At 40.0% G+C, this 27,784-nt stretch overlaps 1 protein-coding gene across 2 annotated transcripts; it reads right to left on the reverse strand.

The window, feature by feature from the left end:
• Window positions 1-27,383, reverse strand: Hcls1 (hematopoietic cell-specific Lyn substrate 1). Of its 2 annotated transcripts, none has more exons than XM_074073258.1 (14): window positions 27,184-27,383; window positions 24,741-24,824; window positions 24,112-24,185; window positions 14,979-15,108; window positions 13,877-13,987; window positions 11,476-11,530; window positions 4,485-4,595; window positions 3,671-3,726; window positions 3,008-3,077; window positions 2,217-2,434; window positions 1,682-1,798; window positions 998-1,208; window positions 776-847; window positions 1-567 (listed from the first exon to the last, which is right to left on the reverse strand). In XM_074073258.1, exons 2-14 carry the CDS (start codon window positions 24,822-24,824, stop codon window positions 434-436), a joined length of 1,443 nt encoding a protein of 480 aa, XP_073929359.1. In that variant the 5' UTR covers window positions 27,184-27,383; the 3' UTR covers window positions 1-433. The 2 variants fall into 2 exon arrangements, with proteins under 2 accessions (XP_073929359.1, XP_020040651.1); XM_020185062.2 differs by having other exon boundaries at window positions 27,144-27,382.
• Window positions 27,384-27,784: the final 401 nt, after the last annotated feature.

The raw sequence follows: 27,784 nt of genomic DNA on the forward strand, positions 1-27,784 counted from the left end.
TAGAGATGAACCATAATTCCACTTTATTTCCATTTTAGGACTGAATGGAGAGAAAGTTTAGAGCTATCTCTATAAGAAAAAAAAGCGGGCAAAAGCACAGCCAGGCAGTGTAGACCTCCTTCCTAGGTAAGCAAACCAGAAGCCCAGAGCTCATGAGAGCATAGAGCAGAGATGGGGAGCTAAAGGAGGCAGGACCACAAGATAAACTATGAGCTAATTCAGGGTAGAGAGGACACTGAGAGGAAGGAGACTCCCTACCCTGTGCTGTGTCTGCCTGAAGCCCTTAATGAAGCAGGAGAGGGAAGTCTGTTCAGACCCTTGGGTGACCTATGACATCCTGTTAGACATTTGCAGCAGGAACAGGGAGTGGGTGGAGGCAGAGGCACTTTGAACATGAGAAGTCACAGCTGCAGTAGACAGTGAACACCAGTCACTAGAGAAGCTTGACATAATTTGCAGGGAAGAGTCCAAAGTGGCCATGGCACCGTCCCCTCCACCAGCCCTCATCCACCATCTCAATGTCAGTGATGATGTCATCTGGATCAAAGGAAAGCTCATCACTTCCCTCTGTGGAGGAAGTTGGAAGGATATTAGCATGGTCAGACAGGAATCCCTCTGTCCTTCCTGATGCCCACTCTAAGATTCAGGGAAGGAAATAAACCTGGCCTTATTCTTGATGCCAAGTCTGGTGCTTTCTCTGATCCTAGAGATCCATCCCCTTTCTGTGTATCAGGCGCCTCCAGGCACCAGGCCCCTCAGGCTGCTCCAAACCTACCTCCTTGGTAATCATACAGAGCTATAGCTGAGGTACCCATGGTGCCAGCTCCAGCTGGGCTGCCTGATGATCCTGCATAATGAGAAATACAAACATGGTCTCGCTGACATGGAGAAGGCAAACAGAAACCGAGTCTGCTGGACAGTGAGAAATTCCCCCTCCTCTTCTGCTCCCTTTACCTGACCAAAGAGCTGCTTCCCTCCCCATACTGGGTCTACTTACCAGCCTGGGCAGAGGGAAAATGGGAGTCCTCGGGTTCCAGAACATCTTCATAGTCCCCTTCTGCTTCGTCGTCCTCCTGCCCATCCACCTCCCCCACATCCTCATAGTCATTCTCCGGCTCAGGCTCAGGCTCTATTTCATACACTGGCTCTTCCTGCAGCTGAAAGACTTCAGGAGTCCTAGGCGGCAGAGCTGGGGGCTCATCAGTGTCCTGAGAAGAAGCAGTGCAGGGAGACTTCCACTCACAGGAGGATTCAATGGAGGCTCAATGAGACTGCTAAGACCCCACCTTTATAACCTAACTTCTTTTTCTCTCCATCTAACAGCCTCTCCTCAGGAACACAGGCTGCATTCCAACTTTAGACCTCAACCCCCGCCCCCAAACACCTACCTGGAAATGATGGGAGGGGAAGGTAAGTGGTATGAAGGGAGAGAAGTAGAAAGCAAGTCAGGGTCTTTGGAAGACCAAGAAAACATCAAAGCAAAAGCACATTGTTGGGATATCACCACTAGGAGAACCAAGTGTCCTAGTTTGTCCAGGACCATGAAGTTTCCAGAAAGCAATACTTTCAATGCTAACACCAGAACAGTCTCAGGCAAACCAGAATGACTGGTCACCCTCTACTACCTTCCTAAATTGTGAGGAGATGGGTAGGGGCAGAGAGTCTCCTGAGTTCTGCTTACCTCTGGGGGAGTCTGCCTGGTGGGCAGGGAGGGCACTGGGCATTCGCTGCTGGCTCTTACAGGCTCAGGCTCTGGCTCTGGCTCTGGAGGTGGACGACTGTTGGATGGAGGCCAGGCCTGTGGAGAATGAAGCATCTCTTCAGTGAGCACCCCCCATCCTCATGTTTACACTTACTAGGAACACCCCCTCCTCTGTCAATACAAGTGGAACTCATCCCAAAGATGGGTCCCAACCTGAAGTAGTGGCTCCTTCTTCTTAGTTCCTGCAGCAATAACTGGCCACAGTGGCTGGTGACCTCTGTCTGTTGTACTACCTAAATCTTATTTTTTATTGCTGCTGTTGCCTTAATTTTGACAGTCTGGTATATGGGGCTCAATTACACAGTCAGATTAAATCTTTCTGAAGACAGAGACAACACAGAGAAGGCCTTTGCCTTATTTTCTGCCCATCATTTGTCCCCCTGAGAGTTCTGTCTCTTGCCCAGATAGCACATTGGACCCCATGCATGTGGATCTCAGAGGACCAGGTTCTCACCTCTGAGGAGATTTTCTTGGGCAATGGGACAGGTGTGGGTGCTACTGGTTCTTCCACAGGCACTACTGGTTGCTGGGCCTCACGGCTCATCTTCATCACAGCTTTTCGCTCCTGTTGTTGCTTGGCTATCTGCTGGGCCTTCTCTTCTTCCTCTTGCTTCCTTTTCTCCTCAGCCATGGACTCAAATTTTGCCTTTAGCCCACGGGCACCACTGGAAGCTGCAGACACAGGCAAGAATTAGAGTAGTCTTGGATTAGGAGTAGAGGGGGAGTGGTGTTTGAAGGAAGATGAATCAGTTAAATATGAGGAGAAGAGAAGGTGAAGAGGGGATTCACAGAGGGAAAGGTAAAGAGGTATTGATGGAGGAATAATGAGATTACAGGAAGATGTTGTATCCTTGAAGCCTAGATTTCTAAATAGCCAGGCTGTGTGACCTCAGACTCTTGTTTCTAAATGATATAGTCTTGGTCCCCTAACCAGGGTCCTTTCTTAAATCTATATGCCTCTAGCTAACACCATGCTCTGTCCCATCGCAAACTCCTGCCCCCATCTGATTACCCCAAGTCATTCTCTTCCCTCTTCATGTTCTCTGCCCCTAGTTTCTTCCCTAATGCCACTTCATCTCTCTGTTCACTTAGCCTGGCTTGTCTGGCAGACAGAATCTGGGAATATGAGGGTATGGATCAAGTCTTCCTCAGCTAATCTAGGGAGTTAAAGGGATGCAGGAGATATCTAAGGAGGAGAAAGAGCCAGAAAGGAGAAAGCCAGAAAGAGGGAATAGAGAGACTCACTAGCTTCTATGGGTGTTGTCTTCTTATAAGCTGTGGTTGGGGCCTCCATTTCATTGAATCCAACAGCGCTCTGCAGGAGGGAAGACAGAATTGTAGTGGGGAAGGGGAGAATGGGAACAGCAGTGACCTAGAGTAGTAGGACCAGTTTAGGAGGTATTCCTAACCATTTGGTGCTCAATAGTTAAGGCAGGGTCCTCCAATATTGTTTTGTGGCAGAGTGAGACATAAAGAAACAAGTGGGCTTAGCTTCCCATTTTGAAAGCTCAATGTACTTAGACTCCCATGTCTCCAAGTCCAGCCTCCTAGAACATAGTAGGGCCCTGGCCAATGCAGGACAATGAGCTAGTATATGGGACAGTGACATGGAGCCAGAAGAGACTAAAGATTGAGCCAAGCAATCCATGAAATTTCATGTCTAACATAGCCTTTCCCAGGGGTTTATCTCTCCTCTCTGTGTCTCTCTACTGTTCTCCACTCTCCTCAGTTAAAGCTCTGGCTATGAAATTCATGTCCATGGAGTGAACAGGACCCCAAAAAAACAGGCTCATGACACAGCACCAATGTCTCATCCTTCTCCCAGCTTGTACCTTCTCTTACTATCCTCTGTATGCTTGCCTAGCCTTAGGGAACACTTCTCAAAACATCGGTACCCTGGTGCTTTACCTTATCTACTCGGTCCTTCTGGATTCCATATTGGCCACCAAAGCCCTTGGCATAATCTGCAGGACAGAAAGTTGTGAGAGTTGAAACAGGAAAGTAAAATACTGGGAATATGTGGGGAGAGGGGGCAGGAGGAAGAAGAAACAGAAGACAGGAATGTGGAAGACAGGAGGGAATGTAAGAGTCAGAGGATAGAGGGAGGGAAAAGGATGGGGAGAAAAAAGTTGGGAGAATGGATAAGAGAGATGAAAAGAGGGAAACATAAAAGGAGACAAATAACAGACAAGGGGAAAATATTAAGCAAAAGAAAGAGAAGGGAAGGGAAAGGAAGGAAGGGGAGGGAGGGGAAAGGAAAGGGAGGGGAAAGGAAAGGGAGGGGAGGGGAGAGGAAGGAAAAGGGAGGGGAGGAGAGGGGAGGGGAGGAGAAGGGAAGGGAAGGGTAGGGAGAAGGGAGATGAGGGGAAGGGAAAGGAGAGGAGGGAAGAAGAAGGGAAAACAAAGAGGGCCTTTCAGTCACCCCCTCTGTGTCCCAGGGAGGAGGAGGTAGACTTTTCTTTCCTCTGTGAAGCAGAAGGGCCTATGAGAATCGTATCAAACCACTGTGTAGCATCACCCAGCCTGCCTCTGCCCCATCGTCAATGTTCCCATCTCTTTGACCTCCCTCCTCTGCCCTCTCCCAATCCTGTTGTCCTCTCTACCCCTGCTGTCTCCCCTCACCCACCTGCTTCCTTTCCACTCCACCCAACCCCTCCACTGCATACCTACCCTTAGTATTCTGGGCTCTTGGGTTAGCTTTCAGAAAGAAAGTCCAACTCACCTGTCTGAGATGCGTGCTTCTCCGTTTCTCCCTTGTAGTCATATCCCAAAGCTGTCTTGTCCCGTTTATCCTTTTCCACCCCATAACGGCCACCAAAGCCACGAGAGTAATCTATGGTTGAAGGATGGTTGTGAGAGCCTAGCCTTAGCCCACAGGAAAGTGCTGGAGAAGGAGTCAGGAGGAATGGGTGCAGAGTGATAGGGGCCTGTGAAAAGAGCAGGGCTCTGACAGAGGTGAATTAATTGAACACTGCTCACTTTTTTCCTCTTCTTCCCCATTTCAATCCCAAGATAAGAAGATCATTTCAGTTTTTTCCCTTTTTGTTCAAGGAAGAGACAAGTATAGACAGTGTGGGAAGAAATTTCCAGGGAATAAAAATGGCAGATACATATGAAATGTATGCCTTTCCCCTATTTCCATATAAACATAGAAAAATGTCAGCTAAAATATAACATTTTTAAAATAGTAAAGCTCAGAAGAAAAAATAAATCTTGGCTCAATAAAGAGATGAGTCAAAGCTGAGTATGTGTGAGGGTAATTGTTCGCTGACACCACAGAAAACCCAAGAGTGTTTTATAGTTCAAGTGAAATGAATAGGAGTTAGGATAAAGCATCTGGGGTTCAAATTTCTATACAAGAATGGGAGGGGAGGGAAGAAGTGAACTGGACACGAGGCTTTTCCCATCATTGTAAGAGTTCTAGAAAAACTCTATTCACTTGTCCAGGAAAAAGGCAAGGGGGCTTGAAATCTGTTCGTACCCTTCCCCCTACCTTTTTGAGACAGGGTCTCACTATGTAGCCCAGATTGTCCTTGAACTCAGTCCTGCTGCCTCAACCAGCTGAGTGCATGAACCACTACACCTGGCTCTATTCTGCATTTGATGGGGTAAATTTTATCTGTGAGATTTGGAAACTCCAGATCTACACCTGAGTGTCGAATGTGAAAACTCTTTTATTTAAAAAAATTTTTTGGGGAGAGGGAGGGGGCGGAGTGGGTGGTAAGGGAGGGGGTGGGGGCAGGGGGGAGAAATGACCCAAGCCTTGTATGCACATATGAATAATAAAAGAAAAAAAAATTTTTTTTACCACTTATATGATATAGGAATTCTAAGCTAAGGAATTAATTTAAATACTGATCTAGGAAGATCTATATCATGGAAAAATAAGCATAAGAAAAGTGGCATAAATATGAGACAAAGTAAAACTAAAAAAAATGCATTCTAAAAGGCAAGAGGGACCTAACAGAAAGTGAAAAGAATAATTCACCATTCTTCATGAATAAGTACACTGGAAATAGTGTATTAACAGAATCAAAATTCATGCAGCAAAAACTGACAGAAGTAGAAGGAGAAATAGAGCAGTCCATGGTCGTTGTTGAAAATTTTAACACTCTTTTCTCTGTGTGTGGGACTCAGGTTTGAAAAATCACTACAATGATAGATGATCCAAACAACTAATACAGTCTAATTGACTATTACAGAACATAATGCCCCAAATTACAGAATACACTTTTTTTCCATGTACATAGAACATTCACCAAAATAGACCATGTGCTGGGGGCATACCTCAAGTAATAGACTACCTGCATAGCATGCTGGGGCCTTGAGATCAAACTGCAGTACCACACATGCACACATACACAAAACCCTCTAAAACATAGGATAGTCTCACACAATCAGTGTTGAGGTTGAGAAACTGGTCTGCACTGTCCTTCATTATGAACAAATAAAAATGAAATGAAAAAAAAATGGCCACAAAATAGACCATGTGTTGGTCCATATAATAAATCTCAATATATTTCAAAAGATTGGAATACTGGGGATCATATTCTAATCACAATAGAATTCAATAGGAAGTCAATACCAATTGAGAAATTTCAGAATTTTAATTGAGAAAATTTCTTCAATTCTTAGAAAATTAATAACATACTTTTTAAATACCCTTTGGGTAAAAAAAAAAAAGAAATCATGGGAGATTAGAAAATGTTTTGAACTAAAAAAAATTAAAATACACATAACATTTGTGAAATGCAGCAAAGTAGTATTTAGAGGGAAATATATAGTTTTTCCATATTGGAAAGAAAGACAAAATCAATTATCTAGTTTTCTACCTTAAAAAGCTAGAAAGGGAATAAATCAAAAGCACATTAAGAAGAAGGAAAAAAATAATAAAAATAACAGCAGAAACCACTATTTTTTTCCTGAGGATTGAACCCAGGCCCTTGTACATGGTGGGCAAATGTTCTACCACTGAGCTCAGCCCTCGGAGCTTGGCTTTTTTAAGACAGGGACTCACTATGTAGCTTAGGCTGACCTTGAATTCATTATGTAGCCCAGGATAGCCTCAAACTCTCAATCTTTCTGCCTCTGCCTCCCAAGTGCTGGGATTATGTATATACCACATGCCCAGTCAAAAATTTTTTTCTAAATAAATAAATAAACAATAGAGAAAATTAGCAAAGCTAAAAAGTAGTTCTTTAAAAAGACTAAGAAAATTAATGAACCTCTAGTAAGAATAAAAATTTAAAAGAAAAAATACAGGGGAGATTCCAAGATGGCAACTACAGGGAGGAAGCAGAAAGTGTACTACTTAAAGTAAAATCTTGGAGAGACGCTGGAGACACACCTTACAGGAAAAACCACCGAGAAGAGGCAAAATTTTCACTCCTCCACACCCCCAGCCTGAGCATAGCATTCCCACTCCACGTCAAATGGAGAAACCAGGAGGGCTCCCACACTCCAGAAGCCAGCACCCAGACCACTTGGGAAGACGCACACCACAAGGTGAGCTAAGAGGCATGCAGTACTCCCACAGACAAACCTGAGCCAGATCAGCATAGTCCCCTGGACTGACCGACCCCACCCCCCAGGGAAAAAAGAGAAACTGAATAATAAACAACAAAAAAGACAAGTAGCAAAGAGGGCAAGGCACCCTGAGTGCTGAAGAGGGGGGAGGGGCAATCCCTCATGGAACTGTAAGTAAATAAGCAGGCCAGAGAAGGCAGGAGCTGCCCACCCGCCCGGTGGCCAGGAGCAGGGAAGCCTATAAAAGTGGTGTTGGGAGGAAAACTCCACAGGAGAGAGGAAAGGCCCACTTCCCATGTGAACTGTAAATAAACACGCCGGACTGAGAAAGCGGGTGCAGTGTCACCTACCCCAGTGTGCTTGGAAAGGGGAAAGCTCATAGCAGTGGCCGTCGCACCCAGGAGAACTCTAAGTAAACAAAGCCTGAGGGGCTAGGTGAGTGCTACGCTCACTCCTGAGATCTGCATAAATAAAGCCTCCAGCAACAGCAGGCTGACAGCAGCGGACAGGTGAGCCACAGCCTCAGATAGTCTGTCACAAAGCTGTCCCCAGACTCTTTTTTTTTTTCTTTTTTCTCTCTCTCTTCCTTTGATGAGACAACAACTGAACTGCACCTGCATGCTGAAAAACTTACTGAAACTGTATTGCATTTGCACTTGGGACACTTTGTGGTGAGTTTTCTTTTGTTGTTTTTTTTTTCCCCTTTGATGAGACAATGACAGAACTACTTCTGAGACACCATCTCCAGGATTGGAGGCTGAAGGACTAACACCAAAGTTATTAAGACTGAAATTTAATGCATTTGAACTTGAAGAATTTTTATATTTTTTATTTTTATTTTACTTTATTTTATTTATTTTTTTCCTCAATCCTCTCTCTGTCTCTTTAATGTCTGTTCAGCTTCTGTTGATTAGTGCACTATTACTCCCTGTTTATAACTTTGAAACTTTTTTTACTTGTCTGTTTATTTGTTTTTCTTTTTCTTTATCTTCTTCGCTTTCCCTCTCCTCTCACCCTTCCATTCTAAATATCACCATTGTTATTATTACAAGCTAGAAAATACTTAATTGCACACAGTACAGGGACAATAAAAATACCAAGGGCAATGAGAGGAAGACAGAAAAAACAGGGAAACCAGTTTCCCCACAGCAAAAAATTAGTACAGGAACCAGAGGAAAATGAAGAAAACAGATACTCAGACCCAGACTCCAACAAAATGAAGATAAACTATGCCAAAGAACCCAATGAAGCCCACAAGAATAATCTAAAAGAAGAAATACTACAGGTAATCAATGAGAATTTTATAGAGATGATACTGGATATGGTCAACCAAAATGTACAAGAGACACTCAAGAAATTTGAAGACAACAAAAATAGAGAATTTGAAAAAGCAAAAGGAGAGATAAAGGAAACCATAGAAGCACTGTATAAACCCTATACCAATATTAACTCAAAATGGATCAAGGATCTTAATAGCAGACCCCAAACCCTAAAGTTGGTACAGGAAAGAGTAGGAAATACTTTGTAATTAATAGGTATAGGCAAGAACTTTTCAATGGAACCCCACCAGCACAGCAACATAGATAAATGGGATTTCATAAAGCTAAAAAGCTTCTGCTCAACAAAAGAAATGGTCTCTAAACTGAAGAGAACACCCACAGAGTGGGAGAAAACATTTGCCAGCTACACATCAGACAAAGGACTGATAACCAGAATATATAGGGAACTCAAAAAACTAAATTCACCCAAAATTAATGAACCAATAAAGAAATAGGCAAATGAACTAAACAGAACTTTCTCAAAAGAAGAAATTCAAATGGCCAAAAAACACATGAAAAAATGGTCACCATCTCTAGCAATAAAGGAAATTCAAATTAAAACCACACTAAGATTCCACCTCACCTCTGTTAGAATAGCCATCATTAGCAACACTACCAACAACAGGTGTTGGCGAGGATGTGGGGACAAAAGAACCCTCTTACACTGCTGGTGGGAATGTAAACTAGTACAATCACTCTGGAAAAAAATTTGGAGGCTACATAAAAAGCTAAACATTGATCTACCATTTGATCCAGCAATACCACTCTTGGGGATATATCCCAAAGACTGTGACACAGGTTACTCCAGAGGCACCTGCACACCCATGTTTATTACGGCACTATTCACAATAGCCAAGTTATGGAAACAGCCAAGATGCCCCACTACTGATGAATGGATTAAGAAAATGTGGTAGCTATACACAATGGAATTTTATGCAGCCATGAAGAAGGATGAAATGTTATCATTCACTGGTAAATGGATGGAATTGGAGAACATCATTCTGAGTGAGGTTAGCCTGGCCCAAAAGACCAAAAATCATATGTTCTCCCTCATATGTGGACATTAGATCAAGGGCAAACACAACAAGGGAATTGGACTTTGATCACATGATAAAGCGAGAGCACACAAGGGAGGTATGAGGATAGGTAAAACACCTAAAAAACTAGATAGCATTTGTTGCCCTCAATGCAGAGAAACTAAAGTAGATACTTTAAAGGAATTGAGGCCAATAGAAGGGGACCAGAAACTAGAGAAAAGGTTAGATCAAGAAGAATTAACCTAGAAGATAACACACATGCACAGGAAATCAATGTAAGTCAACTCCCTGTATAGCTATCCTTATCTCAACTAGCAAAAACCCTTGGTCCTTCCTATTATTGCTTATACTCTCCCTTCAACAAAATTACAGATAAGGGCAAAATAGTTTCTGCTGGGTAGTGATTGGTAAGAGGGGAGGGTCAGAGAAGGGGGTAAGGGAAGGGGCGGGGGAAAAGGGGGAGAAATGACCCAAACATTGTATGCACATATGAATAGAATAAAAAATTTAAAAATAAAATAAAATAATTCAAAATGGAAAAAAAAACCTACCAATTGTGACTATAACTTATATTCTTTTGTTTACCTGATGAAATCTCCTATTGTTCTTTGTATATAATAAAACACATAAAAATTTAAAAAAAGAAAAATACAAATTAACAATATTATAAATGAAAGTGAGCTTATCATATCACTATAAATCTTACATAGGTTAAAAAAAAAATGAAAGAGCCGGGTGCTGGTGGTTCATGCCTGTAATCCTAGCTACTTGGGAGTCTGAGATCGGGAGGTCAGTTTGAGGCCAGCCTGGGCACATAGTTCATGAGACCTGTCTCCAAAAATAACCAGAGCAAAAAGGAATGGAGGTGTGGCTCAAGTGGTAGAGTGGCTGCCTTGAAAGTGCAAAGCCCTGAGTTCAAACCCTAGTACTGGCAGATAAAAAAAAACAAGAAAGAAAGAAAAATGCCTGAGAACTTCCCATATGAAGGTCATGGCTAAAGTTGAAGAGTTGTAATAAGTCTCATATCAGATAATAAAAATAGATCTAAAAGTGAGATACATCCTGATGATACTGCAGAATATCAGAAAACATTTAACAATTTTTAAAAGAGAGAAAGATATGTTATCTACAAAGAATGATAATTATAATTAGACACAAGAGAAATGTCAGAATAATGAAATATTATCTTCAAATGAAGAAGGGAAAAAATGATGAAGATTGCTGCAAAATAAAGAGATTATTCAAATACTGGGAATTCCTTCATAAACTTTCACTAAAAGAGCTATCAAAGGGTATATACTTCAGCAAGAAGAAAATAGAAGATGCAAGGAGGAAACAATGAAATACAATAAACAGTGGTGAACTAGAAAATGGCAATTGCTGGTCAATTTAAATATGCATTTACTATGGAATGATTAATTTTTGTGGGGTTTTAAAACAAGATATAACTAATATGCTGGACACCATTAATATGGAAAGTAGAAAGAATATAGTTAAGATATTCTATCTTTCCTATTTTATCCATAAATAGATAGGGATTATTTTTAAATTTAAGTCAAAGATTCATGTTAAAATTTAAGGATAATTTTCTACAATAAAGAAGTAGAATACCTTATTTTCAGCACATCCCAGGAAACAAAGGACTAAAGAAAACTTGACTAATCTCATTGAAGGCAGGAGAAAAAAATAAGCAAACATACATTAGGATTGACAAGTAACTGAAATAGTGGGGAGCGCAGTCATGGAAGCAAAGGAAGCTGATGGAAGCTGGAAGCTGTCTTAGAAGAGTGACCACCCATGGGTGGCTGAGGCTGATGTGCAGGACCCTTACCTTTCTGAGATGTGTGCTTCTCCACTTCTCCCTTGTAGTCAAAGCCCACTGCTGACTACCGAGACAGAGATCTGGTTAGAGTCAGAAATGTCAGTGTTCTCCCTCCCTGACTTACCCCTCCTAAGGCTCAGCCCCAGAGGTAGTTTTAGGGGCTCAGGGAGGTACATGGGGGTTTAATGTAGAAACATAGAATCCTGACAGGCTGGTGTTGGGATACATTGCTATAGAACCATGAGCATAGGCTGTGGACACAGAATGCTCTAGAGCTGAACAACATCTCTTCTATTCAGAGACATTCAGCTTTAGCCACGTTCCTTAATATTTCTGAGTACTGGTATCTTTGGATATAAAGTGAAGAGAGGCATACTTGCCTTAACTACCTAACTGTAAAACAAAGAATTGATCCTTTTTTCATTTGGGGTAATCTGACAATTAAATGGAACAAAGTATATATAGTGTCTGCATTGAGTCACTCACTAAATGAGTGCTTTTCTTCCCAAGTAATCCTCACAAAACCAAGTAGAAATAAGTAGAAAAATGCCTTGTTCACTAAAAGCTCTATGTCAGATTTATCCTGTTCCTTGTTGATTGTACTGTGCCGCTTATCTTTCATTATTCAGCAGTGGAAGCACAAAGATGCAGATTTTGGTGGGATAGGAGCAAGAAGGAGAATCTGGATCCCAGCTGGCCACAGGACTGGGTAAACTGATTGGAGACCTAACATCACCTTGGAACTGCATCCCATTGATTCAGTAACGATGGGTCTCTAAGCAAGTCAAGGTTTGGGGTCTTAAGAGCTAATTAGTACGTACTGTTTCTTGATTTTTATGACACAGAATTTAGGTGATTCAATTTGTGGTTTGTAAAGCAGTGATGTAATGATTAACAATAGAGATTAGGCAAGAACTAGCAGGAGGGGAGCCAGGATGGAATGGGAAGTGCTATCCTGTTTATAGAGAATTACATAATCCATATGCCATCATTATTGTTGCTGTTTGGTTGGTTTTGGGGAGGGAATATTATTTTTGTTCATTTGTTTTTTGAAACAGGGTCTTGTTATGTATCTCAGGCTGGCCTTAAACTAGGTATGTCTCCAACCTGCCATTATTCCTTTTTTTTTTTTTTTTATTGGTGGTACTGTGGCTTGAATTTAGGGCCTGTTACTTACTAGGCAAGTGCTCTACAACTTAAGCCATGCCCCAATCCTTTTGTTTTTTCAGTTCATTTTTCAAATAAGGTCTTACTAAATTTTGCCCTGGCTGGCCTTGGACTTCGATCCTCTTATCTCCGCCTCCTGAGTAACTGGGATTACTGGCATGTACTACCTCACCCAGCCCCCACTATTGCCTTTAAATTGCCTTCTGTGGTTTTCCTTTCCTTTAAACCATGTTTTGAACTCTTGGGGGTTTGTTTTTATTTCTTCTTGCCCCTGCCAATGCAGATAATCAGCATTCTAGCACTTAACATTATTGATTCAGTCCCACCTAATTAACAACTCTGGCAAATTAAAAAAAAAAATCTCAGCCAGCTGTGAAGATGTCCTCTCTGCGTGCGCTACAGGGGAAGAAACACCAGCAAGAGTCTTTTAATAAGGTGTGGGACTAAGAGCATCAATAACTTTGCAATCTTATTTTCCCATCTACTGTGTTATCTTGTAATCACACTGTACTGTTTGTTCTCTTTAAAACGATGCTTTTATTCAAAGGAATCTTTATCGATCCCCAGACTTCAGTGATTATTGTTAAATCCTGTGAAAAGAACCTTCACTTTCTAAAAACATTGCAATCCTAATTAATTGTTTTACTTTATTGTTTCCTGTCATGGTCATTATATTTAAATTAAACCTTTTCCTGAAAGTCAAGTGCATTTTTATGAGGTTTTGATGTTAGGACAAAAGAGGAGCTTTGGAAATTCTCTTTTTTCTCTTCATCCATACAGATATAATAAAAACAAATGGCCAGAGGAATTCTTATTAATAATTTGAGGGTCTTTTCCTCATTTCTCTATTTATTTATATACTTACCTATTTATATCTATCTATCCAGCTATCTATCAATCTATCTATCATCTATTTAATCTATCTATCTATCTAGCTCTCTGTTTCAGTACTGATGAACCCAAGGCCTTGCATATGCTAGGCAAGTGCTCAATCCCTGAGCTATACCCGCAGCCCTTGCTGCCTTTAAATGAATGCCTTAGAGTTCGGCATGTGGCCTCCAACAGTGGCACCAAGGAACTTATTGTGGCGGTCACGGGAACCACCCTGGTGATGGTGCCAAACTGTGATAACAGTCACTGCCCTGCCTTTTACCAAAGAAGCATGGGCCTACATTCCAGTGTGAGTGTTGGTAAGTCCCTCACAACTTAAGGAGGCTGGTATGGGAAGAAAGTTGCCACTTACCTTGTCTGCCCTGTCCCTCTCAACTCCGTATTTGCCCCCAAAGCCTTTGGCAGCATCAGTCTGCGAAGAGTGTTTCTCCACCTCAGCAATATACTCATGGCCCACAGCACTCTGAGAAAATCAAAAACAGAGTGAGAAAAAGGTAAAAATGACCTGGAAAAAATAGATACAGAGATGGAACAGGATGTCAAAATACAAGCATTGGATCTACAACCTCTGGTGGCAGTGCCAGGGAGCATGTGGTAGGTGAGTACGTGACTTTTTCTGGAGCCTTGCACATTGTTGATTCTTCCTAAATACCACTAGGGAGCCACTGTTCCCAAACTTCTGAGAATGCTCTAGGAGTCAGAGTACCTACTAGGTAGCCAGCTCAGTGTTTAAACCAGAAAAACAAAATTAAAACGGGCACTGCCAACAGAAATGCATATAGTTTGGGGGAGATTAAAGGAACTGTGACTGGGATTGAACTTTTCACTAAACTGGCCAAATGTTTTTGTCCTAGATCTTTGCTCCTGTATGCTCTTTGAAGTTCAGAATTGAATTCTGAACTTCTCCACAACATATAATGTGTAATGTGTATACAACATAAAATGTGTAATGTGTATACAAAAAGATTGCTAAATATATAGTAAAGAAAATAAGAGAAATTATAACATAGATATGACATGCAAACATTAATATCAGCAAATGATTCTAAAACCTGTTTTCCCCTTCTCAATTTGTGCTCCTTGTGTCCTTGGTATAGGAGTTACTGTGTGCCTAGGACTGCAGTGGGCTGGCTGTTCCAAAACTTGACTCTGTTTTTGTTCATCTATCATCTTACTTACTCAGGTTAGAAAATGATATAAATACTATGGATTTTCTTTTTTTAATTCCCAAATGAACACTGTACTTTGAATAAGTTTTGAACCATAAAACCAACAAGGGAGTTAAGTTATTTTCTTTCCTTCTTCCTTTCTTCCCTTTTTATCTTCTTTTTTCCTTCTTCCCTTCTTTCTTCTCTTTCTTTCTTTCTTCCCTTCTTTCTTCCTTCCTTCCTTCCCTCCCTCCATCCTTTTTCTTTCTTTCCTTTCTAAAGCAAAATCTCTCCCTTTCTGCTCACCTTATCCATTCGGTCTCTTTCCACTCCAAACCGACCTCCATAACCATGGGATGCTTTGGGCCCTGATTCCATCTCTTTCTTCTTGAGAACATCATGCTCCTCTGACACTTTGCTCCTCAGCTGGTGGATGCTGGAAGTAACCACATGATTGGAGCTCACCTAGCACAGGGATGCTATTGAACTCATATTCCCAGAAAAATGGAAATCTTGAGGTTTTTGTATTTGTAGAAATAATCTGAGTCCCTAAAATATGCAAGTCATGGTATATCACTGTAAGAGATAGCATTTATGATGGGGCATCATACTGTAAGAGGTCAGTATGACCTGTATTCTACACCCTAGCTGATAGTATATGATGGTGTGTCCCACTGTAAGAGGTATGACCTGTATACCACAGCCTGGTTTAAACAACCCAGGAACTAATAATATTTCCTCAAGTATGTTATTTTATTTACTTCCATTTTTCATGTTCTCAAGTATTAGAGGGCAAATAGAACTTATATTGTAATAACTAGAAAGTTATTTCCCTCTCTGAATGGATCTTCTTCCTATCAACTAGGTTATCCGTCTGAAGAAGCATAAAAATATTCATCTATCCTTGGACCTATATCCTCTAGCCCTAGGAATGTATCCCAGGGTAATAATTGTAGATATGGCAAAGCTTAATGTCTAATGAGTCATTGAAACATTATATATAATAGCAAAAGCAAGAAACAACTTATATGATAAATAATTTAGAAAACTGAAATGTTATCTTTCAATAGCATACTAGAAGTCATTATACACAAATATGCATATGATTATATATACATTTATATAGAAAAAGAGAGTGAGAGAACATGATTCTGATAGTGGCTCTATTGGAGGGGACTAGTGGGAGGTGGGAGTAGAGAAGAGAATGATAGAGAGAGAGCAATATGAAATACATTGCATATGTGTATGAAATACTGAAAGCTATTGAATAATAGGGGAGCTGGGTGATAAAGATTAAGTAATAGAGGGGTTAGTTAATTTGATCAAAGTACAATACATACATGTGTGAAATACCATGGCAATCAGCCATATACATTTAATAATCAATATATGCTTAAAAAATGAAGGGCAGGAAGGTAAAACAGGTCCTGTCCAGGGATGGTTACCAGAGGAAGCAGGGAGAGTAAACAGAGAAGGTGAAGGAGGAAGATGTACTGTATATACATAAGAAAATAGAAAAATGAAACCTGCTGAAATTGGTCTAAGAAGAGAGGAGAGGGAGGAGGGAGGATGATAGAAGGGGGTGAATCTAATTAAGATACATTGTGACTTACAACTAACACATGTTAATAAAAATGATGCTTATAAAAATGCAGCATTGGGGAAATTTATGCATCCATATTTTGTATTTTCCTTTTGTCAAGAATTAACATTCTCTGACCCCCATCTCTCCAAGCCTGGTAATTCCTTTAGATAACTAATAACAAACAAAGACTAATAAAATTCACTCATCCATAGCAGTTTAAGGCTCAAATAATCTTGATTTGGGACACCTCTATCCCTAAGAGCAAGTAACACCAAAGGAGGTAAAAGAGGGTGCCCTCTTCCTACTACACACTCAGTTCCTTCTTTATCTTCATGGTGACAGCAACACTGAAGAGGGAAGAGAGCCACCTCTGCCAATCTGTTCATCTTGAGGATATGAAGTGATAGCCCAAGAAACAGTGTTGGACATATGTAAGAACCCCTGTGGACTCTTAGAAATACTTGGGCAAGAGAACCCTAAATAAGAAACTTGACTTTCTGTATCAAGCAATGAAGGTTTGGGGTATTGAGATAGCAATATCTCTTGGACTTAACTAGCTCAGGACAAGCAGACACATTAGTTACTGATAGAATGGCCACCTCACAGTGAAAATTCTTTCATGGAAGAATAGGTCTAACTGGTGGCCTTGTGGGATAATCCCACTGGAGGGCTTTTAAAAAGCCTTCTCAGTGTTATTCACAGTTAATTTTAGAAAGCTGGCTATGAACCAGATGAAATTAATCTAACTGCTGGAAGAACCCTCTGTTCCCATGCTCCTCTTATCCCAGCAATGAAAGCAGAGATCCTGTGTTGCTAGTTCACAAAACCAACACTTTAGAACTGTCTGTGTCAGAAAAGCTACTGGTTCCAAGAACGTGCATTGGGCTGTCCAATGTTTTCCAAGTAGGCACTCGATAAAGAATGAAAAAAATGGGGCCAAACATTGATTTCAATTGAGAAAAACCTGCAATGTTTCAATGAGCTCAATGTCTTTTTAAATGGATCACGAGTATATTATAATTGAAACAAGATTTTAAAAGGGACTAGAAAAATTATATTCAGGAGTATCCACTAACAGATGAGAAAGAAAAGCTAGTCAGAGATTATGTCAATAGACAATATCATTTGAATAAAAATGTTGTAGCCAAAGAAAACCAATTTTAATCAACTTCTTTATGACACAGTTGAATTCATTCTGGATAGGTCTTAATATGTCATTCCTTTATTCCCTTAATATTAATTAAACAACTTCTGAATATGGGGCACTGTTAGAGTTTGAGGACACAAAGATGATTAATGTATGGAGATAGTGGTCAGGTGGAAGAGACAGAGAGGAAAACAAAAGTTACAATTCAATGTAACTTCTAAATGTCATACCTTAGTATCTTTTGATGTATTAACTCATTGTATTGATGCATTAACTCTTTGCATTGATAAAGCAATGCAGTTTACGAGAACCAGGCCTTAAAAATGAACTATGAGAAAGGACAGAGCTGTGGGGGTTTATTACAAAATGAAAAGCATGTCTTTATTTATAGGTGATATGATATGTATTTGAAAAATATCCTAAATAATCCATAAAAGAGCTACTAGAATTATTAAGTACATTTGGCAGGGTCATAGGGTACAAAGACACAATATCAAAATCAACTACATTTCTATATATTAGTAATAGAAATTTGCAAATTGAAAGTAAATACAAATATGATATATTTGACATATTGTAAGAACTTTTATAAATGCCACAGTGTACCACACCCAGCACAACAATAAAAATAAATAAATAAATAAATATCAGTTACCATCACATGAAATATTTTAGTTTTAAAAATATATGTAAGACTGAACACTGAAAAATATTTATGAAAAAAAACTGAAGAAGACTTAAATAAATAGAGTGACATCCTAAGTTCATTGATGGGAAAGCTCAATATCATTATGGTGCCAATTCTCCTCTCTCCCCCCAAGTGATCTATAGATTCAATGTAATCCCAATCAAAATCCTAACAGATGTTTTTGTAGGAATTGACTAGCTGATTCTAAAATGTATGTGGAAATATAAAGTCCTGGAATAGTAAAATGTATTCATTTAAAAAAAAAACCAGAATGCAAAGATGGAGAACTATTTGATTTTGTGACTTAATTAGAAAGCTACAATAATCTCTGCAGTAGGTATGCTGTCAAGGTAGACATATAGCTCAGTGAAACAAAATAGCATGCAGAAATAGAACCACATGCATATGGTCAAACTGTCAGCTAAGTCAATGAGAAAAGGACAGACTTTTGGTGGTGCTGGTCAACTAAATATCCATATGGAAAAAAATGAACTTCAACCTTGACCTTATACTATGCACAAATGTTAATATGAAAAGAAGCTGGATCATAGATCTAAATGTAAAAGCTAAAACATCAAATGAATTGGAACCAAAACATAAAAGAAAATCTTTACAACTTTGAGATAGCTAAAATTCTTAGTTACAAAAAGCACTTAATCATAGTTTTTATAAGTTAGACTTTAGCATAATTAAAATCTTCTGCTCTTCAAATGGTACCATTTTTAAAAAGGAAGTTACACCTAGGAGAAAATATTTGTAAAATATATATCTCACAAAAGACCTGTAGCCAAAACATATAAACAACTGAGTGAGAAAACAAACAACTCACTTTAAACAATTTGAACAGACACTTCGAAATGAAGAAAGATGAAGGTACATGAATGGCACATGAAAGATGCTTAATGAAATTATTCATCAAAGAAATATAAATTGAAATCACCACATATAACAGTGATTAAAATTAAAACTTTTAACAATTCCAAGTGTTCACAAGGATGTGGAACAACTGGAACCCATACATTGCTGGTAGGAAGAAAAAATTAAATTCATTTTGGAAAATAGTTTGACAGTTTCTCAAAAATCTAGTAATATACTTGTAGGACTTGAGGCATGGCTCAAGCAGTAGAGCACCTGCCTAGCAAGCTCAAAACCCTTAGTTCAAATCCTAGAATTGCTTCTTTTTTCCCATGTGACTGGAAATAATAGGACAAGCCCTGTTTACCTTAAACATACACTTGCTATATGACTCAGCAATTCTATTTCTAAATATTTCCTAGGAGAATAAAAATATATGTCAATAGCATTTGTTGCCCTTAATGCAGAGAAACTAAAGCAGATACCTTAAAGCAACTGAGGCCAATAGGAAAAGGGGACCAGGAACTAGAGAAAAGGTTAGATCAAAAAGAATTAACCTAGAAGGTAACAACCACGCACAGGAAATCAATGTGAGTCAATGCCCTGTATAGCTATCCTTATCTCAACCAGCAAAACCCCTTGTTCCTTCCTATTATTGCTTATACTCTCTCTACAACAAAATTAGAGATAAGGGCAAAATAGTTTCTGCGGGGTATTGAGGGGGGGAGCGGGAGGGGGTGGAGTGGGTGGTAAGGGAGGGGGTGGGAGCAAGGGGGAGAAATGAACCAAGCCTTGTATGCACATATGAATAATAAAAGAAAAATGAAAAAAAATATATATATATATGTCAATAAATAGGCTTGTACCCAAATGTTCATGGCATCTTTGTTTGTAACAGACTCAAATGTCTATCAGTTAGGTAATGTATAAGCCAATGGCATATCTATAAAATGGGATACTACTTGACAATTACAAATGAATAAAAGACTGACACACATGACATCATGGCTAGATCTCAAAAAATAATGCTAAGAGAAAGAAGATGAACACAAAAAGAGTATAGTCTATATTATTTCATTTACATGAAATTCTAGGACAAGCAAAAACTACCCTATAATAACAAAAAGCAGATCAGTGCTTTATGCACTGGGGTGGGAATGAGGGATATTTGACTACAAAGAGGCACAAGGGAACTCTTTGTGATAATGGAAATATTCTATATCTTGATTGGGTTTGTGGTTACATGTATCTATTTTCAAATACACTGCATTTTGCTTATTATTATTTGCCTATCAATATACTTTGATAAAGCTGATTTCTCAAAATAAGAAAGTAAAGAAAACATTAAAGGAAGGGTAGCTTTTAAGTACTCCCAAAGAGGTTCATGCTTATGAATATGACTACTTTAAAGCCAACCTATTAGGTACTAAGTGGTTCCAAACAAAACAGCAGCCTTAGGTAAAGGCAATAGCTTAGCTTACAGTATTTACATTCTATTGCAACAACAGAATTATGCACATGACAATATTTGTTTATTAGACAGAAAAAATACAATATGGTTGTTAAGAACTCAGCCCATGGAATCAGACTAAGATGAATTTAGATTAGTATTTGTATGTCCTTGCTACACATCAAAAGTGAACAAAAGCAAACATCTATTCACTTCTCTGTGAAGTCAGATGACCACATCATCTATGATTAGGGTTACATGTAACAGCTCACATAAATGTTGACCTTTATTCTTATGTTATAGCCATGGTTCTTCACAGTACCTCTGTGAGGTAAATAGGGTTGGTTCTATTATTGCCAGTCACTGGGGAAAACAGAGGCAGGGTGGTGAAATAATTCTTTTCAATGCCATGAATCTTTTTGTAGCTGTGCTGGGATCAGTCCCTAGATCTTCACAATTCTATTTCAGTATTCTTGGTTCTACATTATTCTCCATTTCCACTTGGTATAAAATGTCATGGTATAAGAAAGTGGGCAGGGCCATCAAAGCACATACTTATGATTATCACTCAGTGAGGACTTAACCTAAGGGCCAAACAGGCTTCAGGAAGCACCAAAAGCCTTTTCTAGTGCAGTGTACTGCTCAAAGTGCAATCCACTGGGTCAGGCATAGTGGTACACACCTATAATTCCAGATATTCAGGAGGCAGAGGTAGGGGAATCAAGGTCCAAGACCAGCCTGGGAAAAGGTAGTTTGAGACCCTATCTGAAAAACAAACTGAAAGCAAAAAGACTGGGGAGTGTAACTCAAATGGTAAAGAACTTGCCTGGTAAACAGGAGACCCTGAGTTTAATCTCTAGTACTGCCACACACAAAAAAAGTGAAGTCCACAAGGTGAACTTCCACAATGAATAAAATTAAGAATAAAAATTAAGCATATATGTTTAGAAACTTTTGTAGCAGTTTGACATAGTGATCTTACATCTGTTGAATCTAAAAATTAAAAAATTCTTATTTATTTTCCAATAATTCAATGTTACAGAACTATCAGTCTGTGACAGATTTAAAAATGAACAAACAGACAAAACCCTGGTCCTTTGCCACAGATAGTATAAGAAGTACTGTCTGAGGATCCTTAATGAGCCACGGGGAAGGGCACCAAAGAGAAGGAATGGGCAAGAGTAGAGCAAAAGCAAAAGGGAGGGGCACCAGCCTTTGACATCAGCCAGTTTTTTTTATATAATCAATGAGGGAGGGACAGGATCATTTGAACTATTCACTGAATTACAAAACCACACTACATTAAATTTATTCAAGACAGACCTAAAAAGAAGCACTGTGTTGTGGGGGAGGGTAGTGAGACTAGTGAGAACCACAGTCACTTCCTTTTCCTGCTCTGAGTCATCTCAGATTGGCAGCTACTCTTCTCAACTTCCCCTCCATTCTGAGGGTCTTAGAGATTCCCACCTAACCATGAAAGCTGGCTTAGCCCACACTAGCCAGTGAGAACCCAGAAGATTAGAGACTTAGCACCCGAATGTCCTCCTGATATCTTTTTGATCCATATGAGAACACTGAGGATCAGAGAGGATAAAAGACTTGTCCAGGGTCACCTGGCCTGTTACCAGCAGAAACCAGGCTTTACACCTTGGTGCCCGAGCAAATGGGAGGCAAGTAAGCTTTTATAGACATATTTTCAACATAATAAAATATATAACATAATATAACCAACTGCATATGGATCCAGTTGGGTTAATAAGGAGATATGCAAAGTTACCACATTGTAAGACTATAGGGGACACCAAAGTGATACATAGCATAGCTATTTGGGTAAACACCACTTAGGAGGAGGGAAGACTGTCATCTATTACATGTTTATGTTAGGTTTCTGGGAAGGTAATCTGATTAAACTTAGCTATATTAACAAGAAGAGTTCCATCACTGAACTGCTAAGAAGTGCTAAGGAGCAGGAGAAATGGCATATCCTATCTTATTGAATTCTAACCATAAATCTGCAAGGTGGCTGTTATTACTCCTGTTGAGAAATAAGCTGAGAGGCAAAGAGATTGTGTGTGACTAAGTTCACATATAGCTAGTAGTGGGGGAGCTGTGACTCTAAATCTATCTAATATCTAAAGTATGATATCTTTCCATGTATATAATGGCAGGAATTTAGCAGTCTTCCATAAAATGTTCTGTTTCTACCTACTATGCAAAAGTCAGGTAGTGAGAGGGGAAATGTGCAGAGAGCATTTCCTTACCCTAATGATAACTGGAGTACTCAGACTGAGTGGCCTTTACTCAGAAAAGCAATGGGGCCTTGCCCCTTTTGGATATATGAGTTCTCAGAAGAGTGAGCAATAAAGAAGCTTTCTGAATTGAGCATGATGGTACACACCTGTAATTCCAGCACTTGGGAAGTAAGCCTGGGCTGCATAGTGAGAGACCCTGTCTCAAAAATGTAAACAAACAAACAAAAAGGAGGCATGGCTTCAGCAGTAGAGTGCCTGCCTAGCAAGCACCAAGCCTTGATTTCTAACCCCAGTACCCTCAAAGATAAAATAAAATATTAAAAAAACTTTCTGAAAGATCCTGATTTTTTTCTTTTTGTTGTCATTCCTAGTGCTTCCAGAATTGCTTAATGAAGAATAATATTCATTATAGCTATTTAATTCAAACCATTTATGCATGATTAAGCAATCATGCATAGTACTGATAATTCCCAATCTGCATAAACATATGCCTACTTTTCTTAGTGTGTTTTTTTGTGCCATGTGGTCATCCACTGACACATTTTAAAATTGAAAGGAAATCTTCCTGTTGGGTAGGGGATTAGGAAGGAGCTTAATTTTGCCATTTTACATGTAGTTGTTGATTCTTTACTTTCCATTTTCGCTCTTGCTATACCTTTTACTGTGTTTACCTTGCTACTAATATTTTACATTATCATACTACCCAAAGCAAAGGTTAGATGATCCAGAATAACCTATGAGGAGAGGAGATCTTGTAATTCAATATATCCCACAGAAGCCCAGATTATGTCTATAAGTTCATTCTTCTCTTTGGGTATCAGAGGAAGTTTGTTTCTGATAAAATGAATACAGGGCCATAATCTAAAATATTTTTCACCATCAGATTTTCAACCAACACATTTCTTATTATTCTGTCAAGTAGTTAAGTACAAATTTGTATTTTAAGTCATTTGGGCCAAGTATGGAAGCTGATATTGCCCTTTTTACAGCATTTATGGAAGAGTTCTTCACCATGACATTTTACTGAATCCTTCTTAGCCCAACTGAACTCATCCTGCATTCTAATCACATATTTATATTTATGTGAGGAGATAAATAAAGATAGGTAGGTAAGTAGATAAAGCTAGATAAAAGGTCAGCATTTGAGCCACTTCCTGTCTGAGTCTGTCATGCCTGACCAAAGGAAAGGAGGCAGTTAATACAACAGACTTCTCTGGGGGAAATAGCAGAGTTGTTAGATATAAAAGATAATAGGCTAGAGGGAAAAGAGAGATGAAATGGAAATACACGATAACACATGAAGGGACACACAGAGACCCTCTGGGGAAAAAAGAAAAAAAAAAACCACAAAGATACCCAGACATGAACTACCCATCTTTTTCCTTCCACAAATTCCTGAGTCTCTGAGTTTCTTTGGCCTCTTAACATACCAGTTTCCCTTACCAGTCTTTTTGGCACCTACTTGATGTGCTCTGTGCGTCCAGAACCTTCAATGGTCTTGGCTCCCCACCGTTGTTCCTTCTCAGAAATGTCATTCTGCAAAACACAGCATTTAACAGAAAGTGTTAGTGAGAAATGTGTGGAGTCACACACTCAACACTCTTACCTTCCCTGTCCCCTGCATCTGCATCAGCTACTTCTTCAATTAGGGATGTTTACTCCAGTCCCACCATGTGAAAATTAAACTGGTGAGCTCTGAAACCTCTATCCCTATTCCACATCCTTCACAATTTCCTCTTTGGGTCTATAACATGTCAAATCCACTCAAATCACACATGTCCAGCCTAAATCTTGGATCACAGGCCAGAGGAAACCCAGGTTCACCTGCTTCTCAACTTCAGCTTAGCCTATCAAAACCCATCACTCACATTATCAAACACATCCACTCCTGTCTCCCTCCATCCTCAACACCAGCTCTTATTCATGCTCCACTTATGACACTCAACCATCTTGCCCATCCGTCCCACCATGAGGACTATCTTAGGCCCAGATGGTCCCTTTCTAAGCCCCCTTAAAGGTCACAGAGTGACACAGATGCCCTTCCCTCACCCACCTTCTTCATTGTCCAAGCATAGCTACTTCCAAACTTACCACAAAGTCAGGGTCTGTGTCCCAGTCATCCCCCTGGGTCTCCACGGAAACAGATACATTATGCCCCACTACAGACTTCCACATCTGGGGGTGACAGAAGATGGGAATAATTGGGAACAAGACAGAATTAAGAGAGGAAGACAAGAATGTTGAAGTCATAAATGAAGCAAGTCAGTGTTTCCTGCCATTTCAGATAGAAAACTTTTTAGGAAATCACTTCTGTTCAGTTAGAGGAGGAGGGCATGGGGTTTATTTCAGAAAAACCAACATGGCCTGGGCCCACCTGAGTGTGGAGAAAAAGTCCTTATGGGTGCAGGTAACACTAAATAATTTTGGTGTCAAAATTTCTGGGACTCTTCACTGTGTCCAGAGGCCAGCCTTTGGTGGTGATCAGTGAGGGGTGCTATAATATCCACAGAAAGATGGTGACATTTCACTCAGATTTCTACATATGACTCCTTTAATAGCTATCAAAACATAAACTTGTCAAACTCCTAACAAAGTGGACCTCTCCCTCCTGTGCTTTACTATATTGAGAATTTTTCAACTCTCAGTGGAAGTACTGAGACCACTCTGAGACCGGTCACTGACAGTTATAGGTAGTCAGTAGGAATAATCAGCTGAAATTTCTATACTGAACAATGCATGGGAAAGCATTATTTGCTGGAAATAAAAGTCATTTATCATTCAATTTTTAAAAACAGTTCAATTCTATTTAAAAAGAAGATAAGCAGTTCAAAAATACCATGTAATATATTCCTTATTTTGACCATTGTTAGGTATTTGATTTTTACCAACTAAATAAATGTAAAAGAAATATTTAGAGAACACTAGTTTGAAAAGTGCCAAATTCTGCTGGGGTATCTGCAGTGTTCCATTGGCCTTGCCAATGATGCATGAGGAAGAGCTGCCCAGTTGCTCGCCTCTGCAGTCTCTGAGATCTTGGTGTGAAGAGGTAATAATGGACACTGCCCATCTTCCCTGATGGCCACTGAGATTTCTTGACCCAGGCACCACTTGCTAACTGGCAACTCCCCCTGCCCATCCTTTTCTCCTCCCAAAAGAGGCCTTTCCCATGCTTTGTACTCTTCCTTAAAGGAGATACCATTCAATACTCCTTGGGCTCTCCTGTCTCTGCCTAGGCCCTCAGTCTTCAGTTTCCATTTCTACTTGGAAAGTCCATCGTTCTCCATGCTTTTTGAATACCTCCTGAACACTAGCCCAGAGAAAATTTGAGGTAGATTGGCTAAAGAGGTGCTAAAGGGAAACTGCAGAAGTGTAGATGGAGTCAGTCTAGCAGAGACTAAGTCATGGCTGAGAGCAGCTCTGCCTTCTCTGCTGGACAACAGTTATAGGGGAGAGCCAAGGACAAGTAAACAGCATCTGTAATGTGCATCCTTACTGCCCCTATATTTTGTCATGCCTTGGCTCTTGGGCTGCTCTGCAACAAAAGGACTTTACACAGAAAATTGGAAAGGAGAAGTCTGAAATATATTTGTGAGCAATAAGGAAGCAATGAGGCCCAATGGTGTCATCCTCTTTCCTGTTGTTTCTCTGAGGCCTCAGCCTGACTCTGCCATCAACCTCTCACCTTTACCCATTTTTGAAATAAACACAAAAGTTTCCGACACAGAGATAACATAATATTCTGACCAGCAATTAGGGAAACAGCTTTTGTTAACTAAAGTGGGAGGCTGGAGGATAATCTGGTGAGGCTGGTTCCCAGGATGTCAGGCACATTCAAGGCCTGATTACCAGGCTTACTTAGGTATCAGTAAAGACACACACTGGGAGACAAGAGACTCATGATCACCACAGCTGTGATCAAGCCTCTGTGGGACCATGGCAAGGAAACAGACATAGAGCACATACTCTTTTTGGGGGAGTAGGAGATTCACTAATATTTACTAAAATAATTTGGCAAATCACTGATTATCTCTGATTTCCTTGATGAAAAATAAATGAAAAGGTTAACCTAGTCAGACTATAAAGCACCTTCTATTTTTGATACTTTAGGACTCTGTAATCCTCCTGTGACAGAAAGTAGCCCTAGCCTGCATTTGGCCACCATCAGCACTAAAGTTATTTTGTGACTACTTCCTCATCTGTTACATATCTTATGTGGATTTTGTCTTCCTGCTAGACCAACCAAGGGAAATCTTTGCCTGCATCGCTTGTGGGCCTCCTTCCATTTCAGTGCCAAGAGCCTTAAGAGTGAGCTGTAGATTGTCAGCAAAAGCCAAGCAACACTTTGCAAGGCCTGGGCTCCTAGATGGCTGCTCAATCTTGCTCCCAGTGCTCGGGCCCTCCCCTTTTGTTTCCATCTCCAGATGCTCACTCTCCACAATCACTGCACCTTGTCCTTCAAGAACTAAGCACCAGGTATGTTGTTCTTCCACTTACCCTGTGCTCCCCAAGTCTCCCACCACTCGGAAGTTCCCACCTCCAATAGTGTGAGCGTTTGTTCTAAACGCCCAGCTTCTCACGTCCACACCTGCACCCTCTCTCTGGCTGCTGCCACTTCAGAGCGAGAAAGCAGCTGCTTCAGTTCCGTATTCAGGTTTTCTGTCATTTCCTGCCACCCTGTCCTCACAGCTACTTCCTGAAAGTTTGAGTCAGTTCCTTCTGCTTTAGGCACTTAAATGAAAAGGGTTAAGAGTTTCTGTGCCTAGTCTTTTGCAAGGTTTTGCACGTCATGGGGCAGTCATTAAAACAGCTGCTCTGTTTGTAATCTCATCAGAGCAAACAAACACCCAACCAGAAAACACATTAGAGAATGCTGTCAAACAGCATTTGTTCCTTAAATAGGCAGGCAGTTGCATTTACGATAGTAAAGGAATCCAGAACATTTGTGATGGGCTGTAGTAACCAAGAAAGGCTTGATGGGAAAACTGATTTATAAAAAATTTTTATTCATTTATTCACGTGCATACATTGTTTGGGCCATTTCTCCCCCCTGCCCCGTGCCCTCCCTCGTAAGACATTAAAAAAAAAACCAAAAAACACTTCTGCGTTACACACAGCACTTAAAAATAAAGTTTGCA

The sequence above is a fragment of the Castor canadensis genome, chromosome 5, assembly GCF_047511655.1.
Source record: "Castor canadensis chromosome 5, mCasCan1.hap1v2, whole genome shotgun sequence".
In the NCBI taxonomy this organism is placed as follows: Eukaryota; Metazoa; Chordata; class Mammalia; order Rodentia; family Castoridae; genus Castor; species Castor canadensis.